Here is an 18,847-nt window from a genome sequence, read left to right on the forward strand (position 1 = left end):
TGCAAATTAAAACGACAGTGTTATATCAAGTTGACAATCTTTTATATAGTTTAACACGTCGGAATATTCCTCCTCCTCATTTATAATTAATATTTACATGGTTTTATTGATATCTTTTCATGTAAATTTTGCTTTTTAGAATGGTGTCCGGGTCAATTGGACTGTAAACCTAAAGAGAATGCAAGTCAAATTTACATGATTTGTACATAAAGACATCATTAGAAAGCAAAGAATACTTTTATTAGTAATCACAAATGAATTAGTTATTGATTAGAAGTTAATTTGTATGAACCGCAGTTTATGTTTATTTTAATGGAAAATATGATAATTCAATTATCAAAATAATTATTTCAAATAAGTTGCTTACATTTACATTTAAAAGTGAGGTTGTATGATCAAAAAACAATTTCCTTACAGCTGGCCATGAAACACTCTACAAGAATACATCTGTTCTAATTAACTACTTTGTAAACATAGAGTTAATAGAAATAAAAAACCACCTGACTCCCACATTTATTAATATTGAATGATGACAAATATAATATAAGTGGTAATTAATATAATAAAACTCTGTTTTGTATTATTCAAATTCATTGACCTTTTGCAAATAATTAATTCTTCGGTTAATATGGCGGTCTACATGGGTTTGAATAATCGTGGTGTTAGGGATCTGTTAATAGTTTTACAAAGAAACAGAAATATTGGTAAATTGTTTTCAAATTTTAAAAACATATGTTGGGCTGTAAAGGAAAAATAATAATAACGGTATGCGGTACCACTCTATGTTCTAATTGTATCATTGATTGTTAATCCACGCTTACGCCGTAAAACTACTGGGCCACATCATTAAAAAAAACAACCTAAATTCCCACTGTAGAGAAAAAAGCACTAAATATCAAAAGGACAAACAGAAGTCCTTCGAATGCATTTTCTTTATCGTTGATGACCATCAAGCAGTAAGTTGAATGATTTCTAATAAAATTTGAAATCCAATAAAACAAAAGTCATTAAAATGTGATGATTTTGCCGAGAAATTTTGTTGTTATTGAACACAAACTAAACAATTCAATGCATGTATGTCTGATGAAAAGAAATGAGTTTCATATTTAACATTTACCTATCATTTACATTTATAAGCTCAAAAAGACATCAAAATGAGCTGAATGTTCAGTTTGTCTTGGTTTAGATATTACAAAATTTGAAGGAGGGTTCGAAAGCCGGGTTTTTATAAGTCATTTTGATGAGTTAATAAACGTAAATGATAGGAAAATATTTAATATGAAAGTCATTTTAAAATAATTACTTCATAATGACTGTGTTTTATAAGATTTGAAAGAATATGGGTGGATAATGCGTGTAAAATTCCTGTACACGGTCGGTCATGCTACTGAAAAATCAAAATATCAATAAATCTGATATTTTTTTAGAAATCATTTAAAACCATATATAGTTAACATTTCATTGATTTTTAACCTATAAATATGTTCAAAATTTGGAATATGTTGACTCAAACAGGCGTATACGTATCAAAACCTGCAATTAAAGTCATTTTTTTTAAACTTCAAGGCATTTTCGTTTATAGAGTGGGTCTGTGCTCCATATTATTTTCATAGTCTTATTTAGGTCTAATGGATAACAAACCAATTTCAGTCAACGAAATCCTGGAGAGATGACACACTTTACATTAAAAATTGCATTTTGTACCCCAATAATTCAACCTTTTGAACAATAATACAAGTCCGTAAATTCGTGGCCAAAGTCACACATAATAATTAAACAGCATATTTTGTTGTGTCTGAAATGTCTTATAGTAGTTAGAGTACCTGACATAAGCTAACCTTATATATTAAGGGGTTTTATGTTATGGGTTCGATCCCACCAAAATTTCAGGCAATATGTTTTACTTATCTTTTGTGAAATATATTTTAAAATTGAGTATTGTTAGAAATTGTGCTATTGCAAACTTGTATTATAATATATTTGAATAGATTTAATTGGGAAAGATTAATTCAAAAATGTATTTCACGACTAAACCGAATGGGCATTTACGCCTTCTTATTCCCCCATCTTCTTTGTTAAATATTATCCAACACACTGCTTGATGGCCATCAACGATAAAGAAAGTACATTCGAAGGACTTCTGTTTGTCCTTTTGATATTTAGTGCTTTTTCCCTACAGTGGCAGTTTACGTTGTTTTTACTGATGTGGCCCAGTAGTTTGACAGTGTGGATATACAATCAATTATACAATCAGAACATAGAGTGATACCGCATATCGTTATTATTTTCTTCAGCCCAGCAAATTATTTCGAGTCTGAAAACAATTGATCAATTTTTCTGTTTCTTTGTAAAACTTTTTACTATTGACAGAAATGGCTTAATCTCAGATTCCTAACGCCACGATTATACCTACCCATGTAGACCGCCCTACCGTTAACCGAAGAAGCAATCGTGTACAAAAGGTCAATGAATTGGAAAAAAAAAAAGTTAACTTGTATTAATTGCCACATATGATTTACACATTTGTAATAATTCAATGTTTATAAATGTGGGAGGCAGGTGGGTTTTTTCCCCATTAACTAGGTATGTTTACAAAGTAGTTAATCAGAACAGCTGTTTACAAATGGAGTGCTCTATGGCCAGCTGTGAAAAATTCATTGTTTGATCATACAACCTCACTTCTAAATGTATATGTAAGCAACTTATTTGAAATCATTTTTTTCTGATAATTAAATTATCATATTTTCCATTAAAATAAAACTTCTATACAATAACAAATTCATTTGTGACTGATAAATGTATATTCTTTGCTTTCTAATGATGTCTTTATGTACAAATCATATAAATTTAACTTGTGTTCTCTTTAGGTTTTCAATTTTCTATCCAATTCACGGTTGACATTTTAATAAGCAAAATTTACATGAAAAGATATCTTTAAAAAATTAAAAATATAAAAGATTGTCAACTTGATATAACACTGTCATGCAGTCGATCGTTGTACAACGCTGACTCTAGAATGACGATGGTATAAGTTGTGCTCTTTTTCTGTGGAGCATACTTACACGCTCTTGAGGTAAGATCCTTTACTTTAACATACTCTGTTAAATGTAACAAGTGTTGGTAAATATTGAAATATTCATGATTGACTTCAAAATAAAAGAGAGGAAGATTGGTATTAGCTATGATAGAAAGAGGGAGTATTTTCATTATTGCTACATTATCGGCTTTGTGCCCGTGAAGATTAATTCATCAGAAGTTGTTTGAATTGGAAGGTAATATCAAATGCGATTTATAAAGATATTTATGAGCATACCTAGTTTGTTAAAGTTTTTGAAAGATCATTAGTATTCTTAATGATTTCAAAGCTCTATACAATCTTTTTTTTTGCTGCTGCTGCAAAAAAGTGATATTTCGATAAATTACAAATTCACTTATAAGTATAATCAAAGTACTGAAGAACTGATGGGAGTTGATTTTGTCGATGTTTATTTATTTGAAAATCACTGATGTTTTATTTTGCATGACAAGTACATGTAGTTTCTAATTTGAATTGCGCACATTTTTATAATATGGATTTCTCGACTTTTTCGACAAGAATGTCGAGAAACCCCCATATGAATCATGTTAAATAATATTTAAAGATAAAATTAATTCAATTAAACTATGTATCAGTAATAGAAATATTTCTCGAAAATTGCATGGATCCAAGCAATATTGAACTCTAGTCTCGTTCAACCAAACGCTCGGCTGACATCGTAAATCTCCGACAAGGATTTACGGAGACAGCCGAGCGTCGAGTTGAACGACACCATATTGAACTCTGGCGTAGGAATACATACAACTACAAAAAATATTTAAATTGTTCGTACCATTTAAAATCTGACTATTTTCAAGGTATTTATAAATAAGTTTCCTTGAAAAACAATGCTTTAGCATACATTACATCGAATTTATAATTATTTTCAAGAACTAAGTCTTGTGAGCAGCAATGATTTGTGCTGAGGTCCAAATACTGTTTCACTTTCGGTTTGTCTGAGTAACTGCATAGGAGAGTTGATTAAAATCAACTCCTAAAAAACGATTCACTTATTAAGGTCTTCCGTCTTCGGGACATTACTGTTTTTCCACTATTTCTCATTCCTCTATATTATCTCTAAAGTCTTCTGTTTCCAATTTTTCAATTATATTAATAATGCAACCGTTTATTGCAATCGTCTTACTCCTTACATGTAATCATCAACACCATTGCTCTCTTCCAAGCAGTTATCTGCGGCTTTTTAAGCTATCATTGATACAAATAAAAGTTATCTAACATCGATCAACTTTGTGTTATTATTTATTGTATTTCATAAATGGATAATATCGTCATTAAAGGATGAAATCATCAGTACAATCTGTTTTATTGACATTTTCATATTTAACTTTTAACACATCAAAACAGTAATCGATAGAGACAAAAGGGAAAATCAATATCTAATTACTGTCTGTTAGTCATGAGGGTTACACTACAAAAATAAAATTACAAGTATCAAGTGCATCTAATTTATGTTGAATCTTGTATCATTGTAATCAGCAACACTTACACCAAACATGAATGAAAAATATCATTGATTGGTGAGGGGAGCGAATATATGTAGATATGAACCCGATATCGACAGCGACTTTTGCAGTTTATATCCGTGGAACCGTGGCACTAAAATGCTTTTACTGTTCTTTCTATGTGATGCATACGTGTTATCCGCTGAGGTAAGACCATTTCCCAGATAATAATATTTTATATTTTAAGTTTAAATATTCTTTTTTACTAAATATAGAAAACGATACAAAACTCAATCTAGGAACCTACATTCAAGTGAATGTTTTGGTTCATTGACCTCTTGTTTACAGTTCATTCACTTGTTCATTCATTTATATTATGTGTTTTAAATAATGCTGTCATTGTAATATCTACTAGTATACTCCAAGAATCGATTCCGTTTCCTTTTCCATGAATTAAAATGTTTTGTTCGAGTGCTCTTCTTCCAAACCCCGGTCGTTTAATATACTTATTCCGCATTTCAGCATGCTGTTCTGTAGATTTTCTCTCTCTCTCTCTCTCTTAAAAATGTTGATCCATTTACCACGTTACAGAGCATCCAGTTTTTTTTAGAAACACAACACATACAGAGTTCATTAAATAGTCGGTCTATTTTTAATAGTGAAGGACCACAATGTATAGAATCGGCCTCATAACCATCATCAGTAACAATGTTTTGCTAATTGCGATGATACTTGGAAGCACAATCTATATGCAAATGTGTCAACTGACTTCATCGGCACTCTATTTTTGTTAATGTCAGCAGAAAAATAATAGAAGTATGGATAAATAGCATTGCATAAATTACTATAAATGTTAACAGTGAAAACTGCCTTGCATTATAAGCCCTCTAAATATTTTTGGTACATGAGTATACAGCTATTCTCTCGTGTTAAATTGGGGGTTACATCGTATCGTAGGCTAAACACCAATATTTCAGCATGACTCTTTCTGTCAAACTGTTCTTTTTCGGATCATTTTTCACTTTTTTTGAGGTAAGAGACTATGGATGGAACATCCGTGTATATTTAGAAATCAAAAATTTGATTAGATCGATCTTATTGATTCGATCAGTCACATTTTCATTTGTAAAAACGATTTTTTTTCACTGAAAGTTGATAAATTTTGCAATTACTTGTACAAGGTATATGGAATAAATTGAGAAAACATTTATTACATAGTTTGAAAACAAAAAAAGGCTTTTTAGTGAATAATACAAATTCAGGTTTTGAAAACAAATTGGGTTCACTCGATATGTGACATTAAATTAACTTTTGTTATTAGAATCTAACTTTTTATCCAAATATTCATTTGCATTGTGTATTTTAATATTAGCATGTACAAGGAACGGAAAATGGGTAGTGTATGCAGATTATCATCAAATAATAATTTGTGGAAAAAGAACTTTAAAAAATGTGTAACTTTAAATCCTCAAATTCGACATTATGTTGTTAATGAGCCGAGCTTCAAAGAATTTTCGGGTCAAAAAACGTTTTATTGAAAACCGAGGAAACACCTTTTTTCTTTATAATTTCTGAAACATTCATATCAGTTCTAGCCTATATTTTAAACTGTAGAATGGGGAGATAACTGCTGCTGTTGGACTGATTACACAGTGACTTAGATAAGAGTACTAGTGCACAGTGACTTAGTATGCAGACGGTTAGGCACAATATACCGTTTGGTCGTCATTTTCTGCAAATATGGTATCTGCATTTCTAGTTGTGTTGGTTTTAACGGTATATATTCACGGCCAAGAGGTAGGGAAACATTGCTTTGGAAAGAAAAAATTGATTGATCAAGTTCATTGGTTTGTGTGTACCTACTAATAATGCCTGTGTTTGTAGTGTTAATGTTATTTATGAGGTGTCACCTAATTTATAATATCTATGGTGACCTGGAATACAAACCTCAATGTTTGAAAAAGCGTTAATAATTGAATTATCCAATATATACCAGGATCCATTTACAATTTTTTTTCAACATTTTAATTTAGTTTGAATTCATGTTTTAGCTAATATCTCAATTAATAATTGGTGTTATCAATATTGAAACACATGTTTTGTCATCATTATAGGTCAATGGCAGTCCAAACGCCTTTGATACCACTGTTAAGTCATTATTTGACAAAAACTTTCGTGAGTATTCAATATGGCAAATAATTCCACTGAGTAGAACTGATTTTTCTGTTTTTATTTTAATTGTATCATTTTGTTTATTGGTGACAGAAAACTTCGAGGCATTCGATGTTTCTACGCTAAGACACGGTGATCATGAACAATCCAAACGGTAAGATGTAGTCGAAAATAACAATCAAAGGAAACAGTTTGGGTAATTAAAGGTGTGAGCTTCGATTAATATTTCTATTGCCGTTGTAAAAAAAATTGTTTTCAAGTAAAGTGTTTTAGAAACTTGAAGAATTTTTCGAAACCAACATGTCATTTTCCTAGATTATGTATTTCTGATAGGATTTTTGATACAATTTGATTGTGCTGTGGTGGTTCGTTATTAATTGCGGTAAACTACGTTTTCTCAATCGTTTCTCGCTCGAAACATGTGACTTATATATTTGTTTTTTAAATATAAAAAAGAATTTATCTTAACAAAAAATCAATGCACTTTTCAAAAGATTAAATGATTTATATAAAATTCAAAAAACGTTTGGAATATAAGTGAGAAGAGTAAATCTCTCTCTTTATTCAGATCCGATCTCCACGAGTTTCGGAGAAGTGTCTCCAAGATGTCAAATCTTGCTTTCGCTGCATTTGGGAAAGACTATAAAATGAGGATTTTCAAACCCAAACCAGTTTTACATCCTGATATCAAAATAGAAACGATAGACAAAGACCACGCCCGACGCTGGGATAAGGCTGTGCCCGACTGTTTCTCTGTCGGGACAGTAGGCGAGGATTGGACATCAAACGAAGGCCATGTTTCTCTCTCACACTGCGACGGACTGGTACCTACACTATAGGATATAATATATCATATAACTAAAAAGGAACGGTTAATTTGGCAAACATGTTCTTAATAAACTAATTATTGACCATTTGTGGTAATATCTGGGCGTAAACACAAGAGAAAAGTATACACAAATTAACAGAATACTCTGTATTTATGACCGGGTCACTTGTGACAAGAATGATTATGGTAAATTAACCATCAACTAGTATTGCTATGATAATATATCGAATTTTAGGAAGGCAGATTCAGCACAAAAGACGGCGATTTCCATATCAAAGAGATCCCACAAGGCTACAATAGACGTCTCAATTTCTCAGATGACGAGACAGTACTTGTAGTTGCGAAAGAAAAAGGGCTGGGGAAGAATACAAAATTAGAAAATGGTGAACTGTTAATGAAATTCATCAACATTATTATATCTCTTCTAATTTTGGCATAAGGCATAATATATAATGAAGGTAATACAATATACTAGTATCAACATGTACCATTTCAACATCTTGTTACTGATTCATTTAATTCTGAATATTTATCGTTACCCGACCCTTTTCTTCGCATGTAGTTCGTAAAAAATGCTATACCATTTTTGCTCCAGATGACAACAATTCGGTACTTAATGACTACATGCGAACACTGACGTCACAACATAAGCGGACCACGCCCCACAGGATGGTCATGGTTGAGCTAGCCGTGTACACCGACAGCCTGTACACCAAGCTTATCCCGGCCAAGGACATGGCTAAAAGGATTGAACTGATGATCCTGAAGTATAATGGGGTACGGTCTTAATATATCTTAAAGAAACGTATCAATAGTTAAGATAAATTTTCATGACAATTTTCGACAAAATTTTGTGTTTTTACAATAGGGATGGCAATTGGTGGCAGAATTGCTAGTCAGTTAATCGCAATTCGTACTAATTAACCAGCCACTCATATCGCTATGTGCACACGCAGTCTAATACAAGATTGTGATGGTCTTTCTTTTTTGTTTTTGTTTTTAAAAATGTTTTCATATGTTTGTTCACGTATGTATATATGTTAAACCTATGAATCGTATGGTTCTTGGTCATAAACAATACAGTACAATACAATATCAAAATACGCAGATTTTTTACCAGTCATTATTATTTTCAATAAATGTTAGGAAAAACACAGAAAGCACGATAGGAATATTGGAGGGAGAGTGGTTAATTTTAAAAAAAATCAATCATATGCATTTATAATATTAACAAAATTAGTAATTCCTAAATTAAGAGATAACAGGGTTTTTTTTAAACTAAATTAGTTTATTTAATGGAAGGGCAACATTTTATGTAATATTTGCAATATTATATAAGGAACTGTGGCTTCAATTAATGCCGTTTTACACCCTTGTAGGTTCAGATGGAATGGTCCCGCTCCAACATCCTCGGTTATGACGTCCACTTTCAAATCAAATACATTGGGTTTTTCGAAACAAATCCGGTAACATTGTTTTTCAGTTCATTCTTAAGAGCTTATTCTTTTTCAGTGACACTGTGTTTTATTTTTGTGGATGTGTATATGTTTTTCATTTATTATGATTATCAAAGAGAGGTTATGTCAACTGATTTTTTAAGAAATTGATGTTTCGCTTCAAATTTTTTTTTAACATACATAAAGTTCAGAAGTATGCTGATTGTTTCTATCATTGTGTCCTTCCCCTGTCTATCTCATAAAATGTGAGCCTTGTTGATAAGGCTGAATTTGTTTTTTCATAGTTGTGTATTTGGTTGGGGGGAATATTTTATGCAAAATAGCGACAGCACAGCTGATCAAAATCATTCCATCAGGAAAAGGAATTTCTATTCGAGCGACTCAAACAAGTTCAGAGTCAATACACTAGAGTTCACTGCATGTTATAATATAACAAATAAGCATTACATCACCATCATTTTATACTTATCCTATTACTTCGACAGCAAAATGATGTTAATAAGGATATTGAATAATATATAATGATAATAAAATCATAAAGCATTTATATCCATATACATAAGTACATGAGCATGGTCATTATCATAGATGAAGGTGATAAACTGCATGAAATTGATGGGTTTTTTTTATTAACTAGAATTAGTTCTAAAACCGCTACCTTTAAAGGTCATCGTTATCACTTTGAAATAAAGAGCCATACAGTTTTGTTTTACAGTAAAAGTATAAAATTCAGTACAATGCTGAAATGTGCGCCACATATACTGATGTAAATGTTGAAACTGTGTGTTTGTCTTGTAAATCACTTACGCTGAAATAGATTCTCTTTTGTATCTTTAATCATGAATATGGTGCAATAGCAACGTATAGTTATCTCGAGTAATATGCATACTTTAATCTATAATTTGCATTTTAATTATTTTTTTGCCGTGTTTTTACGTCAGTTTGTTGCTCTCTATTTTGTGAATCCGTTTTATAATGATGATGTTTTTCCTATGTTGCAGTCTTTCTATAACATGTCCTCTGTTCTAAGTGAATCGCTCAGTACGTTCTGTACCGGGATGAGGAACAACCCAATACCATACGACCTCATCTTCCTTCATACGGGGTATGTGAATTAGTGATAGAACAATCCCCGCAGACCTTTGTACCATTTTGAAAATATAGCATACATGTACAACTTTGATCATTAAAAACGGACTTAATGTACCTCACTACACCTACACTTATACTTTTTAAGAACAAGATGGCGATTTAAATGTTTTGTTAAACTGTTTATATCGTTCGATTGGGTTGTATATCGTCGTAGCTCAATAGTTTTAAAAGTATCGGGCTTCTGAACCGCAGACCATGAGTTCCAATCCGCATGTAAACGGAATTAAACTTTAAAAATGTAATTCTTCATCCAAATTGCACATGTATTTTAGACAATGCGTTAAATTAAGTAAAACATTCCAGAATGCATACTGACGTCACCGGAAGAGCCTTCCAGTCCAGCGCCTGCAATCACCTCTACCGGTGTGCTGTGGAAAGTTCCGGGTCTATATTTGAATACAAGTCAACTGCTCACGAAATAGGACATAGGTAACAATGTGCTTATCGCGTGTTGTTACAAAATATGTCAACCATACACAGATACGAAGAGGAATATTCTACGTACTAGTACATACATTGTATGTTTGCTATATGATTTACTATTCATGCAAGGCATATCCATGAAGGTGAAGCAACACGCACCGATTTATATTTGAAAAAATTATAAAAACATCACAAACTTGAGGAGTGTTAGTAATACATAAAATTAGGTCTTTGCGTCTTTCAACAACATCCTAAACCCTTTAATTTTCAGTCTTGGAATGTATCACGACAGCACTAGAGGGTGTACCGGAAGTGACGTTGGTTTAATGGGAGGATATGGAGCAGGATGGAGTTCATGTAGTGTCAATGATCTAAATGTATTTTTACAGTATGTTATCATATAAGGGTCGTAGTTATTGCTCCTTTTTCGATTATAAATAAATATATGAATTTTTTGTTTATTTTAAGTGAAATAAAATTTAGATTTTTAATATGCAAGACAGTGTTTAAAACTTTGTAGAAGCAGTAATGCTCGTTGCCTGTTCGAGGAGAATGTTGCTGTGCGTGGAAATGTACACTATGATCCTCTCAAACCTAAATTAATTGGTACGAAACCTGAATCCTTATCCAACAATATTATATTCTTAATCCTAAGAGATTCTTTTAATGGTTTGGAAAATATATATTAACTCAACATTTCAGTTCCGATTATTAACACAAATTAGTTAAGTTTTCGCTTTTTAGTCATTACTACTACTATGTTCAACAACTGTTTCTGATATTTTAGTTTATATACTTTAAATCATAACTGTATGAAAGTTTTTGCAAGACGATTCAAAGAGACAATGGTGTTCTGATTTTAGGGCAGGAGTACAGTTTAGACGAGGTTTGTGAGAAGTTGTATGGACCTAATTTCCGTTTCCGCAGATTTCCATATCTTGGAGTAAGGGATATTTACAAATTATAACTTTCAACGCTTCTTATATACTAGTACACAATATAATCATACATCTAAACAATTAGTTTGTTCACCAAATTATTTTTTTTAATTCAATTTACCCGACTCGTTGTTTGGTAGAACTGTGAACAGTACAGTTGCAGTAATTTGAACGAGGGTCCGCTGTTTGGTCAGATATTTACCCAGTGGAGGGAGATCCCGGGCTCTTACTGCGGGAATGGAAAGGTAAACTACGGCAAATGATACAGGTACACTAGCAAAGAAAAACATGGGCTAATACTATGTGGATGTTGTGAAAATGGGCTCGCCCCCGTGTAACAAATAATCAAATGTACAGGGTACGATTCTGCTAGAATACATGGAGATGGATTTAGAATCGAAACATTTCTATTAATATTATAACTTAAAAAAACTTTGGTTATTTGTTTGGACAAATGTGGTGCAGTAGAATCTACTTTATTGTAATACGCTCGTTTCGGCAGATCTGTTTCAACCAGAAGTGCGTTACATTTGCTGAAGCTCGTCAAACCCCCGCTGTGGTCAGGCCTGGGGGTTGGGGTCCGTGGACGGACTGGTACCCCTGTTCTAGAAGCTGTGGGACGGGGCTGACCTACAGAAGAAGAACGTGTAACAATCCGAGGTAATCATGGGTTTGTCAATGAATAGGCTACAGCATTCCAAGTGTTACTACAACAAGAATTTACGAAGCATTTGATCCATATTTTTTCACTAACAGAAACAGCGATGTTTTTGTGTGTATGCATCAATATACCATTTTGTCCGAGTCCATTAGTAAACTATATAAACCACAAAAGACGATGAAACGTCTAGTTAAGGCCAGCTTATATTATTTTTCTACCCTAGTCCTCTGAACAGTGAAGGATGCGATGGCGGTAACGATGAAGGTTACGAAGCGAGGACCTGTAATAAGCAGGTGCGTGAACTCCAATATATGCATATCATGTCATTATAACGGTCGCATTATTACTGTTAAGTGGTGTTCAGCAGATTTTTTCGTTGGTGTTAATATTTGGGGATTTTAAGCTTATGACAGCTTTAATTGTTAGTTATATGAGTGCAGTTTCATCTTGAAATATTAAAGCTCTAGCTACATTTGAGATTGAACGCTAAAATATACCAAAAATCAAAACCTTAATCCTGTTCAGCAAAGGAACTAAGTATATAAAAATACTGTGAGTTTTGTCCTAGATTTTTTAGCTGTTTTAGTCATCGGCTGTGTATACAAAAATTTTAGAAGCTAAAGAAAATGCTGTCGATAGATATACTTCATCGGATTTGTTCCTAACTACTGTTTCTTCAACTGTTCCAGCCTTGCCCAGGTGACAGTGCGGACACTAATTCACTCGTAAACCAAAGAGCTTCTGAAACCTGTCGCCGAATGCTGACAAATGGCGCCCTAAACTCTACCATGTACACCGCAGTGGGAAAAGCCTATAACTCCCATGGTAAGTTGGTTAACATCCCATCGAACACCTTTTATCCACAAATTGGGGATATGGCTGTACTTTAATTGGTTCTCAAAGTTATTGAAAAAAGAAAACTCCTAACGCGACTAGGAACATACTAGGCAATATCGACCATATTTATTCGCATTATTCCTGCATGCTTCCGGTATACCAAGTTTCTTATAAAAGTATGGCGTCTTTCTTGGGGAATTAATAAATGATAGAAGGACAGCAAAATGAAGTTTGATCTCTTACAATTTACATATACTTTTATGTACCCGTTGACTAGCTCATGGCAAGTGCGAAGTTTCCTGTGCCCCTGTGTCAGGCTACAAGACGCCAACATTTACCAGGTTTGGTCTGATGCCACAAGGTGCACCTTGTCCTGGAATTCTTGACAGGATGGACCTTAAAGATTGGCCGCGGAGACAGGGGTACAGCGCAGGGTGTTTGGATGGCTACTGCCAGGTAATTTTTTTTTTATAGAATTTGCACGTTACCTTTTATGGAGGGTAATCGTGTTCAAAAATCCAGACATGTAAACTTGTAAATTCGAAAATGCAATCGTGTTGATGTGTGAGCCTGAGTATGAATATGTGTAATTCTGATCGTGTAACCTATAAAACTCGGGCATAAACACGTGTAAGATTTGACTCCGTTCCTTCGCATGATGCACATTTTGCAACTTTATTGTTTACATTAGTTAATTAAACTTTCAACTTTGCACACTTTCAGTCCGTAGTTTCTGCATTTGTAACTTCAGGCTCGGCAATAGCACATCTGACATGATACAGATTGACAAATGTAAAGTCTACAAGTTTGTCGAATTTTGACATGACCTTATATGGAAACAGTGACGTCACTGATAGAAAAAGGCTAGCTGCAGGTAAAGGCATGCCGTAATCGCCGGAATAGGGACAGAATAAATTTAAAAAAATATATATTAAGTAGGCCTATAATCATATTACCTCTGGATAACAACATTTCATAGAGTATTATTTTTCGGAAAATTAAATTATGAGATTGGTGTACATTTTATCAAGATAAATATATAAATATATAAATATTAGATGTATAAAAGATGCGAGTAAAGAATTCGATCGGCTTCAGATATCCTCTTAGAACTGAAAAAAATTACATTTAATGACTTTGTTTGAATACACGTGTATAAAGATATATACCCCCCCCCCTTTTTTTGCCAAGTTAGACCTAACCATTAGGAATATAGCAACAGGGAGGTTTCATCCCCCCCCCCTACTTTTTCCTCGATACAAACAAAATTGTTCCTTAAAAGACCTTAAAGAGAATGAAATATTAATAGTGATATTAAAAATTAGAGTCATAGTAGGTATACTAGCACACAATCCCCCCCCCCCCCCACCACCACCACGGATTAGGAATTTCATGATTTGGGGGGGAAATTGGGCAGGTAAGATTGGAGTTATTGGTATACCTTCCCCCTACGGATTAGAATTTTCATGATTATGGGAATTCTTGTCAATATTTTTTTCAATTTGCTTCCGACGTCATTGTTATTAGAGTTCATGCAACACATTGTTAAAGTATAGGCCTCGGCTGAATTAAGAAAAATATCTCAAAGTTGTGACAAGACCTCCCCCCCCCCCCCCCCCGCGAAAAATTACACGGGGTCGGCCAGCTGAGTTGCAAAGTTATCGAGAAAAACAAACTATTTAAAGACATTGGTTTTGGAATGTGATTAATATGAGACATAAGAAGCGACATTCTCTTTAAAAAAAATGAATAAAAATTCCAAAGATAAGGTTAACTGTCGTGAAATTAAAATGTGTATAGATTATTTTAAGAAATGTTTCTTTGCACTGTCGGCAATATATAGGGGGAAAAGCCTCTCATGCAGGTAAAAATTGGCATTTTTTAAAATTAATTTCAAGCAATTATTACGGGATATGAGTATGACGTCCTGAATGTCGGTTCAATACAGACTCACTTTGTGAAGTTGGTTGATAAAAATTTTCTGGAGAGCTAGTATAATACAGCTTTACAGCCACTTGTGAACTAGCTGCAGGTCTGTAGCTCCCTGTCTAAAAATACAGATGGACGACCTGGGAGCTACAGTGCCTCCCATAGTAAAACTTCAATTTACATCGCACAAAAAATATGCGCTAGTTCTTTATTATTATTGAAGATTGTGTTATTATTTATCTTTCACTTACACAACAATAAAAAGTATTAATACATGTAAAGTAACAAATTTTTCCGCGAAAAATTACCAAATCTTTGCAGGTCGTTTATTCTAACTAATTCAGAAAAATAACATGAGTAAAAATGGGGTACTCTATATGCAATGTTTTTACCCAAAAATGACTAAGTTCAACAGCTGATATTTTTTCATAAATTATCAGAAATCAAAATCCTAGTAATTTGCATACCTCTGATGTATAAATGATCTGCAAAAGAACAACTTCCTATCTTGAAAACTGTTCGAGGAGTTATTGGTACAATAAGGGTACCTTTTTGACAGGCACTCCCCCGACTGCAATTTTTACTATTTCAATAATCGGAAACCCGGTTAAAAATTCTCTCTCAAAATTCTTAGAATTCAGAAGCAATGGAGTTACATGCGACCTCACGGCGGTCTTCGAACACCATGCCGCTCAAAATATATTCACCCCTTTAGGAAATTTCTTGATCCGTCTCATTTCTAGAAAAGAGTACGCACTTACTTATATTCCAGTTTAAATTACATGTCAAATTTTTTTTTAGAGAAATAAGATATTAGGCATTTCCTTTTATAATATCATGAGAATTATATTACGGAAATTAGCGCATTCGTCACATCAGCAACGATTTTTTTTCTACATGAACCTCTTCCTGTTTGGTCCAGTTTCAATCATACCTCAATTTTTTTCTAAAAATAATACCGGTGTTTTCGATAGAAAAGGTGTCGTTCATTAAAAGCTTATTGCAACAGTTAAGCTGAATATTTTTCTTTCATTCCGGCGGTTACGGCATGCCTTTTCCCGCAGCAAGGCAGTTGCCATATAAGGTCCTGTCAAAATTCGACAAACTTGTAGACTTTACATTTGTCAATTTGTATCATGTCAGATGTGCTATTGCCGAGCCTGAAGTTACAAATGCAGAAACTACGGATTGAAAGTATGCAAAGTTGAAGGTTTAATTAACTAATGTAAACAATAAAGTTGCAAAATGTGCATCATTCGCAGGAACTGAGTCAAATCTTACACGTGTTTATGCCCGAGTTTTATAGGTTACACGATCAGAATTACACATATCCATACTCAGGCTCACACATCAACACGATTGCATATTCGGATTTACAAGTTTACATGTCCGGATTTTTGAACACGATTACCCTCCATAACCTTTCCCCTCGCTTGCATGCGATACTTATATACCGGTATTACTTTACTACATTCATTTGATCATGGAATTTGTTACAGGCGTTAAATACTCAATTTTTTAAAATAAAAAACGAATTAAAATTCTTTTTTCAATAATAAAAATTGATAAGATTTTGTAAATTGAAGTTGTTTGGCTGTGACGGTGTTATGAATGGCGGTACGTTTGACGAATGTGGCGTCTGTAATGGCGACGGGATGTCGTGTGACGTCGTTGAGGGGACCTTTACAGAGTTATCTACCGCTGGTATGACGTTTCGTTATTGTTGGTTTGACACATGAGAAACAAAATGCCCAGGTATTAGTAGATGAATTTAATTTATCGTCTAGGTTCGAGAAAAGTGATTGCCCAGTTACCTGTTGGAGCATACAACATACAGTTCTGGTTTGATTACCGAGCCATGAAGCAAAACTTTCTCGGTAAGAAGACATCAGAGCATCTTTTTCCATATAAATACAAATACACATACGCAATCTTTGTTGAGTAATTTTACATTCCATATGATTTGTAGTCAAAATATCTTCAGTAAATTTTCACAAGGATCGGGAAAAAATAAATCACTTAAAATTACATTTGAATTGATAACAATGACATTTTACATCTACATAACCAATGACATTTTACAGTTGCCATCGTAGTGACACAATGATTGTTCCTGGCGCATCTGAATAAGGTTTCGGCCAAATTATTTAAAGGGGCATGGTCACGATTTTGGTCAAAAATTATTTTTACGATTTTAATGTTTACAATGCTTTCGTAAGGCATTTTTAATAGGCAACGAAAATTATAGCGTGATTCGTTGAGTTTTATAAGCGAGTTACGGAGCTTGGAATTCTTCGCTATGTAAACAAAGCGTTTGTTTGCATTTTGAATGTTAAGTGAAAATTTCAGTTTTAGACCTAAAATAAATGTGTTAAACGTTGGAAACTGTTGATTTATGCTTAAAATGAATAAGAAGATCTAGAGAAATAACCTTGATTAAGGTTTTACCGGTATTTTAAACCTATGTAAACAAAAACAGGGCACGAGCCTTGTTTACATGACAAAGACTTGTGAGTCCTGTATCTTGCTTATAACTCTATGACTGACTTTAAAATTTCATTTGATCATTAGAAATATACATTCCTAAAGCATTGTAAATAATAAAACCAGTAAAATAAAATTTGACCAAAATCGTGACCATGCCCCTTTAAATACTAGTAGTAATAGCTAGCTAATTAATTTAGCGAGAGTCCGTCAACATTTTTCAGTCTCGTTGATTGACCTTGATACTGGCACCTGACGTTATACACACTTATATTTTTCTCATACTATAAAAATATAACCATATCCTCTACCTAATAATACAAAGAGAGTAACTATGTGTATTTTGCATTACGAGAAAAATATACAATGGCAGGTGCCCGTGAAATAAGCATTCATTCCTTTAGAGGTATACAGTAAGGATGGTGCCGTTGTTCTGGCTAGCATGATAGGAAGCAGTTGGATCTGGGACACAGGGCGCAACCCTGTAACGTTTGCTGGCACATACTGGTACTACTTCTTTCATGACCAGTTCCTGCACGCCAAGGGACCCATCACGGAACCGGCCATCATCCAGGTCAGACTTCTGACCTACATGTTAAAAGACTAGGACGTACTAAGGCATTGTTTAACTCATTTTTCAATATTAGTATACAAATAGCCAATCTTTTAACCAATCTTTTAACTTTTTCAGCTTTTCCAAAATAAAGATTTTAACAACGTTGGTATCCGTTTTGGATATTCTCTTCCAAAATCTGGTGAGTAAAAGTTTTTGTGTATTTCATGTACAAGTCTTCACAATGTGCTCTCCATAGGACTGTGGATAACTGCTGAATCACTCTATTTTTTCAGCGAGTTCATGCCACGGAACTTGCTCCAATGGAGGGACGTTTAATAGAAATCTTTGTGCTTGTGATTGCCCGAGAGGATTTTATGGTAAATCAAATCAAAAGGAATTTGTATTGGAGACTTTTAGGGTCAGCCTCGAGGGACAAGATTTTAAATTTAATGCTCTAGCTGGGAGTGGCTCAGTAGTTTCCTTTCTAATATTAGCCTAGACAAACGTCATCTTCTGTTCACGAGAATTCCTTATCCATTGAATAATGCCGTTTAATTGAATATCTTATTATTAGTGATTTTTTTCTACTAATTCCTTCTTAGGCAATGACTGCACCAGTCGCTGTAACACTTTCTGTTATAACGGCGCGACAGTCGACCAAACAACGTGCGCCTGTCAGTGTAAGGAACACCAGACCGGAAGTAGATGTAAATGCCAGTCCGGATACACTGGGATCAATTGTACAGAGCATGTGTAAACTGATCAAACCTAAATTAAATAAACAATACTATGTGTCACTACTTTATATATTTTGTTTATAAACTTCACGTTTTTATCGTTTTTATCCTATGCAATCGTCAGAGTTGAACC

The 18,847-nt window shown here is 33.6% G+C and overlaps 1 protein-coding gene across 3 annotated transcripts; it reads left to right on the forward strand.

Moving 5' to 3' along the window:
- The first annotated feature begins 4,683 nt into the window (after positions 1-4,683).
- Positions 4,684-18,778, forward strand: LOC128179967 (A disintegrin and metalloproteinase with thrombospondin motifs 6-like). 3 transcript variants are annotated; one of them, XM_052847687.1, is made up of 23 exons: positions 4,684-4,746; positions 6,654-6,714; positions 6,805-6,865; positions 7,280-7,535; positions 7,776-7,923; positions 8,136-8,317; positions 8,920-9,006; positions 9,999-10,102; positions 10,453-10,578; positions 10,844-10,960; positions 11,093-11,178; positions 11,436-11,515; positions 11,651-11,755; positions 12,013-12,170; positions 12,395-12,464; positions 12,861-12,996; positions 13,286-13,464; positions 16,524-16,641; positions 16,725-16,814; positions 17,826-17,995; positions 18,113-18,176; positions 18,271-18,354; positions 18,580-18,778. In XM_052847687.1, exons 1-23 carry the CDS (start codon positions 4,699-4,701, stop codon positions 18,732-18,734), a joined length of 2,685 nt encoding a protein of 894 aa, XP_052703647.1. In that variant the 5' UTR covers positions 4,684-4,698; the 3' UTR covers positions 18,735-18,778. The 3 variants fall into 3 exon arrangements, with proteins under 3 accessions (XP_052703647.1, XP_052703646.1, XP_052703645.1); XM_052847686.1 differs by lacking the exon at positions 4,684-4,746 and adding an exon at positions 5,314-5,571; XM_052847685.1 differs by lacking the exon at positions 4,684-4,746 and adding an exon at positions 6,051-6,336.
- The last annotated feature ends 69 nt before the right edge of the window (positions 18,779-18,847 follow it).

Source organism: Crassostrea angulata, chromosome 4 (assembly GCF_025612915.1).
Source record: "Crassostrea angulata isolate pt1a10 chromosome 4, ASM2561291v2, whole genome shotgun sequence".
Classification (NCBI taxonomy): domain Eukaryota; kingdom Metazoa; phylum Mollusca; class Bivalvia; order Ostreida; family Ostreidae; genus Magallana; species Magallana angulata.

What these genes read in the sequence shown, in the direction of transcription:
- LOC128179967 (XM_052847685.1), top strand. Translation starts at nt 6,280, where the DNA reads ATGGTATCTGCATTTCTAGTTGTGTTGGTTTTAACGGTATATATTCAC. An exon ending in CGAGGACCTGTAATAAGCAG is followed by an intron (nt 12,465 to 12,860) that starts GTGCGTGAACTC and finishes CAACTGTTCCAG; the next exon opens with CCTTGCCCAGGTGACAGTGC. An exon ending in ATATTCTCTTCCAAAATCTG is followed by an intron (nt 18,177 to 18,270) that starts GTGAGTAAAAGT and finishes CTATTTTTTCAG; the next exon opens with CGAGTTCATGCCACGGAACT.